The 14,414-nt window shown below is 48.8% G+C and overlaps 4 protein-coding genes across 4 annotated transcripts, besides 2 other annotated features; all 4 read left to right on the forward strand.

The window, feature by feature from the left end:
* Positions 1-157: 157 nt before the first annotated feature.
* On the forward strand, positions 158-1,526 carry TSTA_075890 (short-chain dehydrogenase, putative; the record flags this gene model as incomplete). The annotated part of the gene is made up of 3 exons (XM_002341563.1): positions 158-545; positions 652-1,100; positions 1,249-1,526. The coding sequence occupies exons 1-3, from the start codon at positions 196-198 to the stop codon at positions 1,524-1,526; spliced, it is 1,077 nt and encodes a 358-aa protein (XP_002341604.1). The 5' UTR covers positions 158-195.
* A 1,396-nt stretch (positions 1,527-2,922) lies between these two features.
* Positions 2,923-2,944: a sequence feature (AT_rich).
* Positions 2,945-3,335: 391 nt separating this feature from the next.
* TSTA_075900 (uncharacterized protein) lies at positions 3,336-6,497 on the forward strand (the record flags this gene model as incomplete). The annotated part of the gene is made up of 2 exons (XM_002341564.1): positions 3,336-6,331; positions 6,380-6,497. 2 exons carry the CDS (start codon positions 3,336-3,338, stop codon positions 6,495-6,497), a joined length of 3,114 nt encoding a protein of 1,037 aa, XP_002341605.1.
* A 910-nt stretch (positions 6,498-7,407) lies between these two features.
* Positions 7,408-10,949, forward strand: TSTA_075910 (alpha-ketoglutarate dehydrogenase complex subunit Kgd1, putative; the record flags this gene model as incomplete). Its single annotated transcript, XM_002341565.1, has 4 exons — positions 7,408-7,641; positions 7,739-9,765; positions 9,816-10,189; positions 10,239-10,949. The coding sequence occupies 4 exons, from the start codon at positions 7,408-7,410 to the stop codon at positions 10,775-10,777; spliced, it is 3,174 nt and encodes a 1,057-aa protein (XP_002341606.1). The 3' UTR covers positions 10,778-10,949.
* Positions 10,950-11,225: 276 nt separating this feature from the next.
* On the forward strand, positions 11,226-13,581 carry TSTA_075920 (PHD finger domain protein (Ing1), putative; the record flags this gene model as incomplete). Its single annotated transcript, XM_002341566.1, has 4 exons — positions 11,226-11,645; positions 11,712-12,403; positions 12,468-13,351; positions 13,401-13,581. 4 exons carry the CDS (start codon positions 11,226-11,228, stop codon positions 13,460-13,462), a joined length of 2,058 nt encoding a protein of 685 aa, XP_002341607.1. The 3' UTR covers positions 13,463-13,581.
* Positions 13,026-13,077: a microsatellite.
* Positions 13,582-14,414: the final 833 nt, after the last annotated feature.

Here is a 14,414-nt window from a genome sequence, read left to right on the forward strand (position 1 = left end):
CAGGACAGGGGTCTGCTGCATTTCGACCGAAACTTGTCGGTAGAGAGCAATCAAATCCGATATGGTTGTGGGCCCCAGCAAAGCTTCAAAGATGATGGCTTTATTTTCTCATTTTGTTATTTTAAATTCATGATTTTATCACTTGCTTCATCAACTCATCGTTCCGATCCCCCAATCTCCCGTCAAAAAGTCACGATGGGCGGCCAACTAGGTTTTCTCTACCGGCAACTCACCTTCAAGCCTAAACCCATCCCCTCGAGTGTCCGTCTTGATGGCAAGACAGCCATCATTACCGGTGCCAATGTCGGTCTAGGATTGAAGGCTAGCAGGGAGTTGGCAGCACATGGATTGACCCGCCTGATTCTCGCAGCCCGGAATGTCTCCAAAGGCGAAGCTGCGAAGAAGGTAATTCTAGAACAGAGCCCTACATGCGATGTTCAAGTCTGGGAGCTGGACTACGAGTCATTCGAGAGCATCAGAAGCTTTGGCGAGCGCGCTCAGACACTTGACCGCTTGGATATTGTTATCTTGTCGGCTGGTGTCAAGTATCTGGACTATATCAAGTCCAAAACAGGTCATGAAGCTCATGTGCAGGTAGGTGCTTGTGCTCCATACCCACCAAAATAAAAGTCACCAATCCTATTAATATAGGTCAATAATCTCGGCACCGCCGCCCTCTCCCTTCTCCTTCTCCCCTCTCCAAGCGACCGCCAGATCCACAGGAACACCGAGCCGACTGACAATTGTCACATCCGAGGTGCATTTCTGGACTGACTTCAACGAACAGAAGGCGTCCAATATCATCGAGGAACTCGACAACCCCAGCTCATCCAAGAAAGGAAGCATGGATCGCTACAACGTAAGCAAGCTTCTCGATTTGCTCTGGTTGCGCGAACTCAGCACCAAAGTCGGAAGCGATGTCACCGTCAACGGCGTCAACCCAGGTCTTTGCGCTAGTGCGCTCCATCGATCTCATGAGGGTTCCTCGGGTTTCAACAAGGTCTTTGCGTCCCCTGAAGGACAAGAGACCCAGCAAAGGCTGTTCCAGGAAACGCTCTCTGTGCTTAGTGACGCACTTTCAGGGGTTGACTTGATGAGAGGTTTGGTGAAATAGGTTCAGCATATGCAGATTGACTTTGGAAGCCGGAGGAATCGGGGGCAGAGTTCTTGTACGCTCCATTTATTATATACTCTGTTTCACCTCCTAATACATGATGCTGCATGATTGTAAGCCTTACAACATCATAGACAACTACTCCAACCCAACCATCTTCAGACTATCCTCCCACAAGCTCTTCGCCGCATCCTCATCATACGCGTACTCAACATACCCGGGACTCACCGGACCTTTACTCTCATCCGCAGGCGGACTAACCTGCACACTCTCCAAAAACTTCCCTCCCATCCCCTCCCACTCCTTACCCACAGCCGCCAACCAGGCCCGGATTCACGGCCGTAGCGTGCAAGCCCTGGGAAGCGAAACGGTGCTTGATCTCAGTCGCCGTATAGACGTTGGCGATTCTTGAGTGGGCGTAGCCGAGAAGAGGCTGATATTCTTCTGGGCGATTGTCGAAGACGTAATCGTCGAACCTGGTTTGGATTGTCGATAGCCTGCGGCGGATAGAACGACGACGCGGGAGTTGAATGATGGAATTGAGGAAGCCAAGAGAGCGCCCTTGAGGGCATGGAAAAGCGCGAAGTGGCCTAGATTGTTAGACCTCTCCAACTCCCATGGGACCCGTCCGTGGAATTTTCATGGGCGCATTTGGACGGGAGATGTAAACATTCAGGAACCCAAGACTTGCATAAGTTCTGCAGATCCGTCCTGTATTTCCGTGTATTAAGTTTACAGTGCTACGCAATTAACTAATAACCACTGCACTATGTTGGAAAAGAAACCCAGCATCGCATCGATCGATGATAGTCAGGTATTTAGGGGCACGGGATGCAATGTTAGAATAGTCCTCCCATATTGAAGGCTCTAAGGCCTGAGATTTGAATCATATCTACATCACGAACAATGACCGGGCTTATACTATTACACCTAGAATATGAGGACCTGTGAAATCGATGTTGAAAATGGCCGCTACTGAGGCCTCTTACGGCTAACGGCGCAGCCACGCTGTACGCTATTTACTACATAGTACATAGATTTGCTAGGTGCTTCTTCACAGCGTATCGTTTTGAATGCAGTCTCTCAGCTTCAGCCTCCAGGCCAATCATATTCGGGGACACCACAAAATTCCTAAGTTGTTATTGAAAATACTTACAAACAACCCAGCCATGATACGTTTCCAACATCCTGGTTTGGAGAAGGATCGTCTCTTTTGATCAGACATTGTTCATATGCAAGGAAGGAAGTCATATAGGGATCATTGCGGGCTGTGATAATGCAAATATGATTAAAAGAAACAGTCAGTCTGATATAGTTCCTAAGATTTATTATGAGATTATTAGGTCTGCAGTCTGCAGACCAAGTGATGAAGAATGCTATCCCAAGAGACTAGTGGACATTGAAGGGAAACATTCTATGTTTTAAGATAGAAGCTGCTGGTGAACTAAAGTATTCACATTGTGGTCTACTATGACTGATTGTCATCTTAGGGCTGATAGATTCATTTCCCTGCCTTTTTATTCGAGGTATCTACGACTACGCTGACTCCCATAAAATAGCGTGTGGCAGCCGTATGCTGCTGCAACAGCTGCAGCTTATAAAAAGATCAAAGTATCAATCCAAACCCAGTGGAAGGAATGTGTTAGTGGGTACTGAAGAGCCCTGAGTATCTGCGCTGGTGGAACACCACAAGCAATGGTCTCTTGTGGATCTCGGCTGACCCGGGATGCGGTAACTCTATACTGAAACATGTTGAGAATTCTGCCCACTAAGTTAACCAAGTTAACCCTTATGACTTACATGTCATCTTTTTTTTTAATTTATATTATTCTCGACCTTCATCGAAGAGTTCCACTATTTGTCCTCTCTTATATTGTCATTACATTGAACATTTTCAAGGCCCACGACCTCTAGAACGTTCTTTTTTGGCTATAACCAAGATCGTATATGCAGGCCACACGTGTGGGACTGGTTAAGCAGCGACAACAGATGATCTGATCTAAATGCCAGTGACAGCAGGCTAATTCCTCCTCATTTCTATTTTTCCGTGCGATATATTACTTCATATTCTGCAGCTTGTCGCATTACACAAAGTGATTGCTGCCCTATCACAACGACAATGAAGATCTAGTTATCGGCGACACCCTAAGCGGTGCAACATTTCCCGTTTTCGCACCGGACGCGGACATTCCAAGTCGGACCGCTGATACAATCAGCGACAATGCCGCCGTCCACCGTTTTCTCGTATTGGCGTCGCGATCATCGTCGACCAAGCCCTGCGCGTGGTTCGGTGTCGCCCGTTGGACCGACAACAGCAGCAGCAGCAGGAGGAGGAGCAGCATATTCGCCGACTACCGCTTATACTACAAACGGCCCTCCGCGTCTACCAGGACTTCCAACGACAACAGCATTGAATGGAACGTTTATTGAAACGCAGGACTCACCCCAGTTTGAGCATCGGCCGGAATCCGTTGTGTTTCTCGGTGGTGGTGGTGGTAGTGGGGGTGAAGATAAGGGCTTGTCATCTACCTTGAGTTCGCAACATTCTTATAATAATCTTCGAGTGCCGTCTGCGTCATCTACGGATAATCTGGCTGTCAGGCCTCATTCGAGCCCGGGGAATACGGGGAGGCAAGAAGAGACATTGGTGTCTGCGGAACCGGTTCAGGCGTCCTCGCCTTCGAATACCAATTCGATTCAGCCGGATGTACATTCACAGCAAAAGTCGAATAATGGGTCGTGGAGGTTGGGATTCAATCGCAATGGGACTAATGCACAAGCTGAGGAACATCGAGGGGCACGACCGAGGAAAACTGTTGGCAAAGATTTACGGATTAATACAAATGTGGATGGGGAGCTGGGGTTTATTGGGGGTGTTACATTGAAGGAAATGGAGAGCTCTCTATCTGGACGAGATCATGAGCAGCAATTGCAATCGCAGCATGAACATACGAGTCAACAGAAACATGGCAAGACCAAACGTCATCTTCTGAATCCCATGTCTCTCCTGGCTCGGCGAAGGTCTTCTCAGTTCATCGGATCTCGCGTTGATGAAGGTGGCCGGAATTTGGTACCTGCCATTCCGGACGACTATGATCCTCGAATCCGCGGTAGTATTGTCCATGACTTTTCTGCGCCACGACCACGACCTCAATTAGCAGGGAGAGACGGTAGTAATGAATTGGCTAAGAAGAGCAGTTTGCCATCTAGTGCAGCCACGCGCCACAGTGAACATTCGCCTGTATTCAAAGAACATTTCGAAGAAGATGGCAAAGTCTTACAGGTGGAAAACAAGGGTTTTTTGCAGTCATCTTTGTTGACAGAGGCAGGGACAGGGAGTCCTGACGTGGCTGATTTGCCTGAATTTGCGCGCAGGTTGCCGTCTAGTCTGCCGGAGCATGATGAGAACCATCATCAACCGATTGAAGTCGAGAAGAGTGAGAACGAGCATAGCGAGACCATTTCCGTAACACCTTTACCTGGACCTTCAGTTCAAGCCACGCCACGATCCAATCCGCGAAAGTCAATGGAAGCCACGGGACAAGCTTCCAGTATCCCCATCCGTCTGAAAAGTGATGCGTCACGATTCAGCTTCGATATGAATGGTGTAGGATCCTCCGTACAGGAGAGACTATTAGAAGAGAAACACAAGGAAAAAGAAGCCGCTCGCAGAGAAAAAGCGCAACAAGAACGATCAAGTTTCAGTGATTACGATGACGACGACTTTGATTACGATGCCATGGAAGATGATGGCGCGTTCGAGGAGCGGATACCGGGGGTCAATGCTGATGCGGATGATATGTATGGCGACGAGTTCCAGGGGTTTTCAGGGGTGGTCAAGACTTCTTCTGAGCAGTCTACGTTTGTTCCGATGCTGCCTACTATTGCTGCTAGTCCGATTACGCCTGGTTATTCGGCGTCGGGTATGCTTACTGGTGGTGATGTGCAGGTGGATATGCCAGCACCATTAAATATAAACACTTCAATTGAAGATCAAGGAATCGTCCAGAACGAGAATAGTGCTCAAGGAACTGCTGTGGGCAACCTGACAACAACAATAGCGGCCGCCATTGGACAGTCACTCCCGCTTATAGAAGAGGATGAAGACGACATGTATTTTGACGACGGAGATTTTGGCGAATTACCGGAGAACGAGGAAAACGATAAATTCGATGAGTCCATATTCGACGACGACACCGGCCAACTATACGAACGCCAGTTCTATCCTGGTACCAAGATACCGGTAGCTTTGCAAGGAGACGAACCGGAAACCACGGAATCTCGGATGAGACATGTCCCCAGCTTAGCGAGTGAGTTTCGTCCGGAGTCTTGGGACTTTCGGAATGGACCTCCCCCGTCAAAACCCACTGGCGGTGCAGGTGCAGGTGCAGGTAACATAGAGACCGCAAAAGCACCAGGCGGTGTACTTTCTGAACACAATCTGGAAGCGTTTCATAGTGCCTTGGCCCGAGTGGCTGATGAAGCCGCTGCGGGTAATTTACAACGAAATACCAGCCTGAGTGAGAATTCACTTGGTCAGGGAAGTAATTCTCACCTTGCAGAATCGCATCCCGGTCTGGTCTCGGATGACAACCGGTTGAGCAGCCAGCATTCGGGGTTCGACGATGAGGTTTTCGATGACTTCAATTATGACGACGATGATGGATTTGACGATGATCTCATCATCGCTGAAGCCAATGCAGAGGCCCTGGAGAATGACGACGAAGGGTTCTACGGGCAGGAATTTGGGTTTTATGCCCGTTCCAATAACGAGAATTGCAACGACGAGCCGATCTACGGCGGTTACTTTGGCGTTTCGGGCGCAGGAGCCCTCAATCGCAGTCACAGCGGCGGCGCAAACTTTCGTGAACCGAGCTTGACTCCCATCACTGAACGTAGTGAATGGAGCACTCGAAACTCCATCATTTCGCTGACCACGCATGGGCCTGCTGCCGTACAGCAGCAGCAGCAACAGCCCAATCCCGGACTGTCGCAATTGGTTGATATGGAATATAATGAAGAAGACATGACTCTCGGAGCACTTATGAAACTTCGTCGAGGTGCTTTTGGGGGTAGCAACGGCAGTCTTCGCAGTACGGGGAGTTTATCGCCTCAACCTGGACCGGTGGGTGCATCGAATCGAGGCAGTTTCCTCAGTATCCCGGAGGACAGCCCCGTGGATTTGAATCCGGAGATGGGATTCCAGCAACAACAGCAGTATGATAATGGCGGTTCTGGTTTCAGTGGAGTTTATTATTATAACAGCGGTATAATGAATCAGCCGCCCTTGTCGGAGGGTCAGAGTCTACCTGAGAGTCCGACCGTTACGCTCGACAGGTTGACGGGTGGTGAGAGACGCAGTTCGGCTGGTAATACTGCCTGATCAGCTCATCTACGAATTCATGAATGTGATGATATGCATTTAATCGAATTAATCTTTGATATTCGCGTAGTTGATTTTTGATCTGCTACATGGCATTTTGGGAGGTATTTGTGTGTTGCATTGGCTGCACCCACGGTGGATGTTCTCTTTATGTCTGCATGTATATACTAATACATCTATATAATATTTGTCTTTCTTCTTTTCGCTTGAAAAAGCATCGTGAGCGCTCTGTTCAAGTAACGTAATTCGTGACTAAGTCGATTACCTGACACAGCAGAGCGCCCAATCAGACAGCAGCGAATATAAGGAGAAACTTGTATGCGCCACAGGAGAAGCCTAGAAAATGGCGCATTTTGTATGTAGTACCCCCAATCAGCGGCAAGGACAGAGTTGCAGAATCATCATGTGCAGGTTTCAAGGACTATATATGCCTCAGACAAGAGTTTTTCACTTGGTGCCCTCTTCAATCGTGGTTATTCTCGACGTTTAACCAGTTTAACAGTTGGCGGCTCTACGGCACAGACGGAAGTGATACCAAGCATAGCCGAATCGACATCATTCCCGGCTCAATCCGATCTTCGCAACTTCGGATTCTAGTCCGCTAGTCAACTAATTCTTCTTACTCCATACTACGCACTCCCTAACCAAATCATTGACATACCTTGTCTTCTTGGTATTCCTCATTATTTGACTATATTCTTTGTTTGTTCTGTCCTCCGAACTTTATTGGAAAGGGCAGTTAATTGAAGGGAAAGGAAATCTCTCCACTCCTATTCCTTAATCGCTTGCTTTCCTTTCTTGCCGCGTTTTCCATCAAGGAAAAAAGGGAAAGCTCAGTTTACATGCCTTCACAGCAACAGTGAAATTTCTCCTTTTTTGTTCAGATTCATTTGTTTTCAACAACACAAAGATGCTCAGAGCCATCGCTTCAAAACAGGCGACGAGCAGTAGCTTGTTGCTGCGTGGCAGCTCTGCTTGCTCCGCGTGTCGCCGGTCTCATTCCCTTGCTACCTCCAAGACCAATGCCCTTGGTGCACGATCAAATTTGCAATTGACTGCTAGGAGACCGTTGGCTGTTGTGGATCGTGTTTTGGCTGGCCGGAGAGAATATGCACAGAGTGCAGAGGAGACTTCGCGGGGAGTGGTAAGAAGCCTCTTTCTCGGCCAATGTGACGATATTTTTTTTGAAGCTAATATACTCTCGCTGCGCGTCGTTGCGCAATTCGCGAGAACCAATGTAGGATCCCAATGATTCATTCCTCCAGGGAAACACCGCAAACTACATCGACGAGATGTACCTTGCCTGGCGTAACGATCCTTCCAGTGTACACATCTCCTGGCAAACGTATTTCAAGAACATGGAAAATGGCGATATGCCCATCTCGCAAGCCTTCCAACCTCCCCCAACCATCGTCCCTACTCCCGTCGGAGGCGTGCCACAGCATATGCATGCTGCCGGACATGACTTGACAAACCATTTGAAGGTGCAGCTTCTTGTTCGCGCTTACCAGGCTCGTGGTCACCACAAATCCAAGACCGACCCTCTAGGTATCCGTGGCGAGGCAGAGGCTTTTGGTTACAACCGTCCCAAGGAGTTGGAACTCGATCACTATGGATTTACTGAGAGAGATCTTGACCAGGAGTTTACTCTTGGTCCTGGTATCTTGCCTCGTTTCGAGACCGAGTCTCGCAAGAAGATGACTCTACGAGAGATTATTGCTGCATGCGAGAAGATCTACTGCGGTTCCTACGGTGTCGAGTATATCCATATCCCTGACCGTAAACCCTGCGACTGGATTCGTGACCGCTTTGAAATCCCCCAACCTTACAAGTATTCCGTCGACGAGAAGCGCCGTATCCTGGACCGTCTGATCTGGAGTTCCAGCTTCGAAGCTTTCTTGGCTACCAAATTCCCCAACGACAAGCGTTTCGGTTTGGAAGGTTGTGAGACTTTGGTCCCTGGTATGAAGGCTCTTATTGACCGCAGTGTCGATTACGGAATCAAAGACATCGTTATCGGAATGCCTCATCGTGGTCGTTTGAATGTTCTTTCCAATGTCGTCCGCAAGCCCAATGAATCTATCTTCAGTGAATTCTCTGGTTCCGCCGAGCCTTCCGATGAAGGCTCCGGTGATGTCAAATACCACCTTGGCATGAACTTTGAGCGTCCTACTCCCTCCGGAAAGCGTGTCCAGTTGTCCCTGGTTGCCAACCCGTCTCACTTGGAAGCTGAAGACCCTGTTGTCCTTGGCAAGACTCGCGCCATTCAGCACTATAACGGAGACGAGAAGGATTTCAACACTGCCATGGGAGTCTTGTTGCACGGTGACGCTGCTTTTGCTGCGCAGGGTATTGTGTACGAGACTATGGGCTTCCACTCTCTCCCCGCTTACTCTACTGGTGGTACCGTCCACATTGTTGTTAACAACCAGATTGGTTTCACGACTGATCCTCGATTTGCTCGTTCTACTCCTTACTGCTCCGATATCGCCAAGGCTATTGACGCTCCTGTCTTCCACGTTAACGGCGATGATGTCGAAGCTGTCAACTACGTTTGCCAGGTTGCTGCCGATTGGCGCGCCGAGTTCAAGCGCGACGTCGTCATTGATATCGTCTGCTACCGTAAGCAAGGCCACAACGAGACTGATCAACCATCTTTCACTCAGCCTCTGATGTACAAGCGTATCGCCGAGAAGAAGGCCCAGCTCGACATCTACGTTGACAAGCTCATTTCCGAGGGTACATTCACCAAGGAGGACATTGACGAGCACAAGAAGTGGGTTTGGGGTATGTTGAACGACAGCTTCGACCGTAGCAAGGACTACCAGCCCACTGGTAAGGAATGGTTGACGTCTGCATGGAACGGATTCAAGAGCCCTAAGGAGTTGGCCACTGAGGTCTTGCCTCATTTGCCCACAGGGGTTGACGCCGAGATTTTGAAGTCTATTGGTGACAAGATTGGTGGAGCTCCCGATGGCTTCAATGTCCACCGCAACCTCAAGCGTATCTTGGGCAACAGGAAGAAGGCTATTGACGACGGTAAGAACATTGACTGGGCTACCGCAGAGGCTCTTGCCTTTGGTACTTTGGTCAAGGAGGGTCACCACGTTCGTGTTTCTGGACAGGATGTTGAGCGTGGTACTTTCTCTCAGCGTCACGCTGTTCTCCACGACCAGGAGAATGAAGCTACCTACACTCCTCTGCAGCATATTAGCCAAGACCAAGGCACATTCGTCATCTCCAACTCGTCTCTAAGCGAGTTCGGCGTGTAAGTATTTCTTGTCTGATTTGTGTCTTATCAGTTGCTGATGGGTATAGGCTCGGTTTCGAATACGGCTACTCTTTGACCTCTCCCAACGCCCTTGTCATGTGGGAAGCTCAGTTCGGTGACTTTGCCAACAACGCTCAGTGTATTATCGATCAGTTCATTGCCTCTGGTGAAGTGAAATGGTTGCAACGTTCTGGTTTGGTCGTGTCGCTTCCTCACGGTTACGATGGTCAAGGTCCTGAGCACTCTTCTGGACGCATGGAACGTTGGTTGCAATTGTGTAACGAAGAGCCTCGTGTCTTCCCTTCACCTGACAAGCTCGACCGTCAACACCAGGACTGCAACATGCAGATTGTTTGCATGACTTCTCCATCCAACTTGTTCCACATTTTGCGTCGTCAGATCAACCGTCAATTCCGTAAACGTAAGTCTTCTCTTCTCTTATTTATCATCTCAGCTAATTTATTTCACAGCACTCATTATCTTCTTCTCGAAATCCTTGTTGCGTCATCCTATTGCTCGTTCCGACATTGAAGAATTCACTGGCGACTCTCACTTCCGCTGGATCATCCCCGACGAGGCCCACGGTACCTCGATTGATGAGCCCGAAAAGATTGAGCGCGTCATTATGTGCTCTGGCCAAGTCTATGCAGCCCTTATCAAGCACCGTGAAGCCAACGGTATCCGCAACACTGCCATCACCCGTGTTGAGCAACTTAACCCCTTCCCCTGGGCTCAATTGAAGGAGAACTTGGACAGCTACCCCAACGCCAAGGATATCGTCTGGGCTCAAGAAGAGCCTCTCAACGCCGGTGCCTGGAGTTTCGTCCAGCCCCGTATTGAGACCTTGCTCAATGCTACCGAGCACCACAACCGTCGCCACGTCCTGTACGCCGGTCGTGCTCCAAGTGCTTCTGTCGCCACGGGTCTCAAGGCCAGCCACGTCAAGGAAGAGCAAGATTTGTTAGAGGATGCTTTCAGCGTGCATCAGGACCATCTTAAGGGGGAGTAAATGGTGGTTGATTATATGTCAAGGGTCTGGTTACAGCTCCTTTGCTTTTTATAGAACTGAATACCGGGCAGTTTTGTGTCTGGTGTATCATATCCTCATGTAAAACTGATAATTCGTCTGTTTCCAGCATATTTACTTTGTGATAGCAATGCATCTGTATTATTTATTTCTATATAATATTGAAGTTGTAAGATTAAAAAAGTTAATCAGCTTATCGCCGGAGCTAACCGCTTTTGGACACGGACTTGCGGCAACCGCCTTTGTCTAGAGAAGAATCGTTCTCTCGCCTACACTGCTGCATCTTCTGACGCCGCCCATGTTGTTTGATTTTTCTGTGTTCTGCGGTGGTCTAGGGCAGGTTAATCTTTGATTTCACAAATACTTGCAGTATATCTGTTTCCGTCGCTCTGATTTTGCTCATTCGAGCTCATCCTCATCTTCCATCAGCATGGCTTCAGCTTTCACCAACGGCGCGACCGCCCTCAATCCGACCTCCCAAGCTCCAGGAAATCGCACCACCGCTCGTCAAACTCGTACGAACCCATCGCGCGTCTCCAAAACTGCCGCTCGCTCATTCCCCTACTACGGTCAATCCTCTGCCGATGACGCTGCTGCTCAGTCAGCAGCAGCCAACAACATTCCTCATGGCCTGTTTCCGGCTCTAACGCATTTCACCGATGCGATTACGGCGTTGCCGAGAGAGTTTCGTCGGCATAATTCGCTTTTGAAGGAGGTTGATGCAAAGGCTTGGGCGTTGGAGGATAATTTACATCAGTTACTGTTGACGGCGTCGAATTCGCGACCGGTGCCTTTTCCGCAAAATCCGGCGCCGATCGTTGATGGGGAGGTGAGGGAGTATGCACATATGGTAAGTTATACTAGCTTATATGTTTTGACATGTTTATATCTTATTTAAGCTAACTAATATTGGCAGAATGACCCGCAAAATGTCGAGTCGCAAGAAAGTAAACAACGTCGCCTGCTCTTTGATCGTATTCGCCGCACCCTATCTGACCTCATGTTGACCGCCGACGAGAAAAATCACGTCTTGACAAACGCAAATGAGGAACTTGACCACCAGTTGTATCGCCTCGACGCCGTCTATCCATACATCACCACAGAAGTTAGCGAAGAGGCTAGACTGGGTAGCCTCACTCACTGGGCCTATTCGAATCGGGCTACTGCTAAGGCTGCGGCAAAGACTACAACGGAACGTCCTCGTCGCGAAGCTGCTACGGCGACTACGCACCTTGTTCAAGCTCTGCATGAAGCGGAAGTCGCGGCTCATCGAAGCGAGGTTCGACGGGAAGCGGCAGCACGGAAACAACGTCGTGGTCAGGCGGAGTCGGATTTTGATGAAACCCGTCCTGTAGCACAACGCAAGGGTACTGGCAAGGGCCGTGGTGCGGGTGGTGATGGTGCGGACTCTGGAGCTGCTGCTCCCGTCTCGAAGCGAAGGAGGGTTGTGGAAAAACCAGCCGCCATGCAGACGGGTAGTGCTGCGATGGAACGGTCTACCAGCACTGTCACGAATAATGGACGCACGGCTTCCAAAGATAGTGCCGGTACTGAAGCTAAAAAGAGAGCCCGAGGGCCGAATGCTGTTTCCACTGCTGGTCGCAAGAGGTATGTCTTGTTGATATTGAGAAAAGCTGTTTTTTTTACTGATTGTCGTTTATGCGACTTGTAGGAATAACACCGTTACGTCAACTGTGGATTTACCTTCGGCGCCGTCTCCCCCTGTCATTGGAACTTTCAATCCCCCCAGGAGTGCTCCGAGCCCAGGACCTAGGCCACAATCTTCTCGTGCTCAGCAATCGACGACTGGTTCTCGCCAACGACCACCTTCGGCAACTAATCGCACAAATAGCAACAGTACGTTACCTTTATCTGGAGATGGTCCCTTCGATAGCCAGTATGCTAATCCGGGAACATTAGCAGTTCACCCACTGGATTCCAAGGCCAATGTTTCGGCAGAGGACCCTGCGCAAGAAAAGATACCTCAACTGGACCCTGGAGATATTCGATCAGCAGATGCCAACACTGATGCTGTGGACACAAAAGCAACTCTGGCGCTTGACAAGGAGAACCGGTTAGATAATATGAAGCCGTTGGACGCTGTCAATTCCGCAGGACAGATGTCACCTGTCCTCCCCACGATTGTCTCTGCCAAGGGCCGTTCATCCAAGACATCGACTCCGGTGGTGTCTACATTCTCCGAGTCACAAACCAGAGTCCGGTCTTCACGCAACAACAATAATAATAACAACGGTGGCGGCAACAACAACAACAACAACAACTCAGAGACAACCACAGTCTCGACTACGAAACGCAACACGCACAAAAAGAGCAACAGCACTGTCTCGGCAGCATACAAAGCCAAGGCTGCGCAACAAGAAGAAGAGGAAGAATCATCCCGCGAGGGTGACGATGAAGATGACGAGAGTGAGCCGCGGTACTGTTATTGCAATCAGGTCAGTTTCGGAGAGATGGTTGCGTGCGATAATGATGCTTGTCCGACGGAGTGGTTCCATTTGTCGTGTGTGGGGTTGGCAAAACCGCCTGGACGGAATGGTGAGTCTTCTCTCTTCCTTTCTTTCTGGACGATGCTGATTGAGTATAGTGAAATGGTATTGCACCGAGTGTAAGGAGAGTATGAAGCGTGGTCGAGTCTCGACTAGATAGGATTATTACATGAGTTGCCAATTACAGGCTATTCTTGGCTTGTCAGTGTTTTGTGTTTCTGTGTCCAGCTGTTTGAATGAAATCAATTATCAATCTCAGTCTAGTATACCCTAACCCTAACCCTGTTTGTCCAGTACCTTACATACGCCAGGCAGAAAAGCCGATCCATTAGAATCCCAAGTTCCCAACAATAGTTAAGTTAGCTACTAACTAAGTAAGCTAGTTACTAGTAACTAACTACTCCGTACTAGTAAAGCGAATGGGTCGGGGAGCTCTGATCAATTTGCGGAGTAAGCTGGTCAATAGTGGAAATGTATCCCAGTATCAGCTGATTTCCTCTCATAGACCTTTACGGCCGGACTGATCTACTGGAGTAAGTCACGAGGATACAATAAGAATTCCTGGCATGTTGGCCCAGGTTCCATGTGGTAGTAGTATTGGCACAGAGAGTTCTTGTTATGTAAGTAGTGACTGAACTCTGGGGTAAGTTAGCTAACTAGTTAACTATTCTTTTTGAGATTACGTACTGCTTTCTATGGGAAAAACTTCCTCATCGAGTATAAGCATCGTGGTCGGATGTTCGGATTCATCATATATTGTACTATGGTACAGCCAGTTGATGCAATTTGTCGCCAACGGTTTCTATTATGTCAATGAAATGCACGACTGTGGGATGGGTTGCTATTGCACCATTCTTATATTCTTCTCAGTTCTGATTGAAATGTAAGCTTCCTACTGCTTACTATGTAGTAGATAGTTGAGTAGAACTTCTGGTTGGCAGTGGGCCGAGTGGATAACGGATTTGCCATCGTTCAAGGGCTTTTTTTTTCTTTTCCTTTTCCTTTTCATTCCTTTGCCCCCTTGGCCAGCCACATCTGACAGAAGGCAAAACTACAGTATAAACGACTCGGCTCTGACGGACTTAGTTATAGTTACCAGAAGAAACAAAAGT

Source organism: Talaromyces stipitatus, genomic scaffold (genome assembly GCF_000003125.1).
Source record: "Talaromyces stipitatus ATCC 10500 scf_1105507295523 genomic scaffold, whole genome shotgun sequence".
In the NCBI taxonomy this organism is placed as follows: Eukaryota; Fungi; Ascomycota; class Eurotiomycetes; order Eurotiales; family Trichocomaceae; genus Talaromyces; species Talaromyces stipitatus.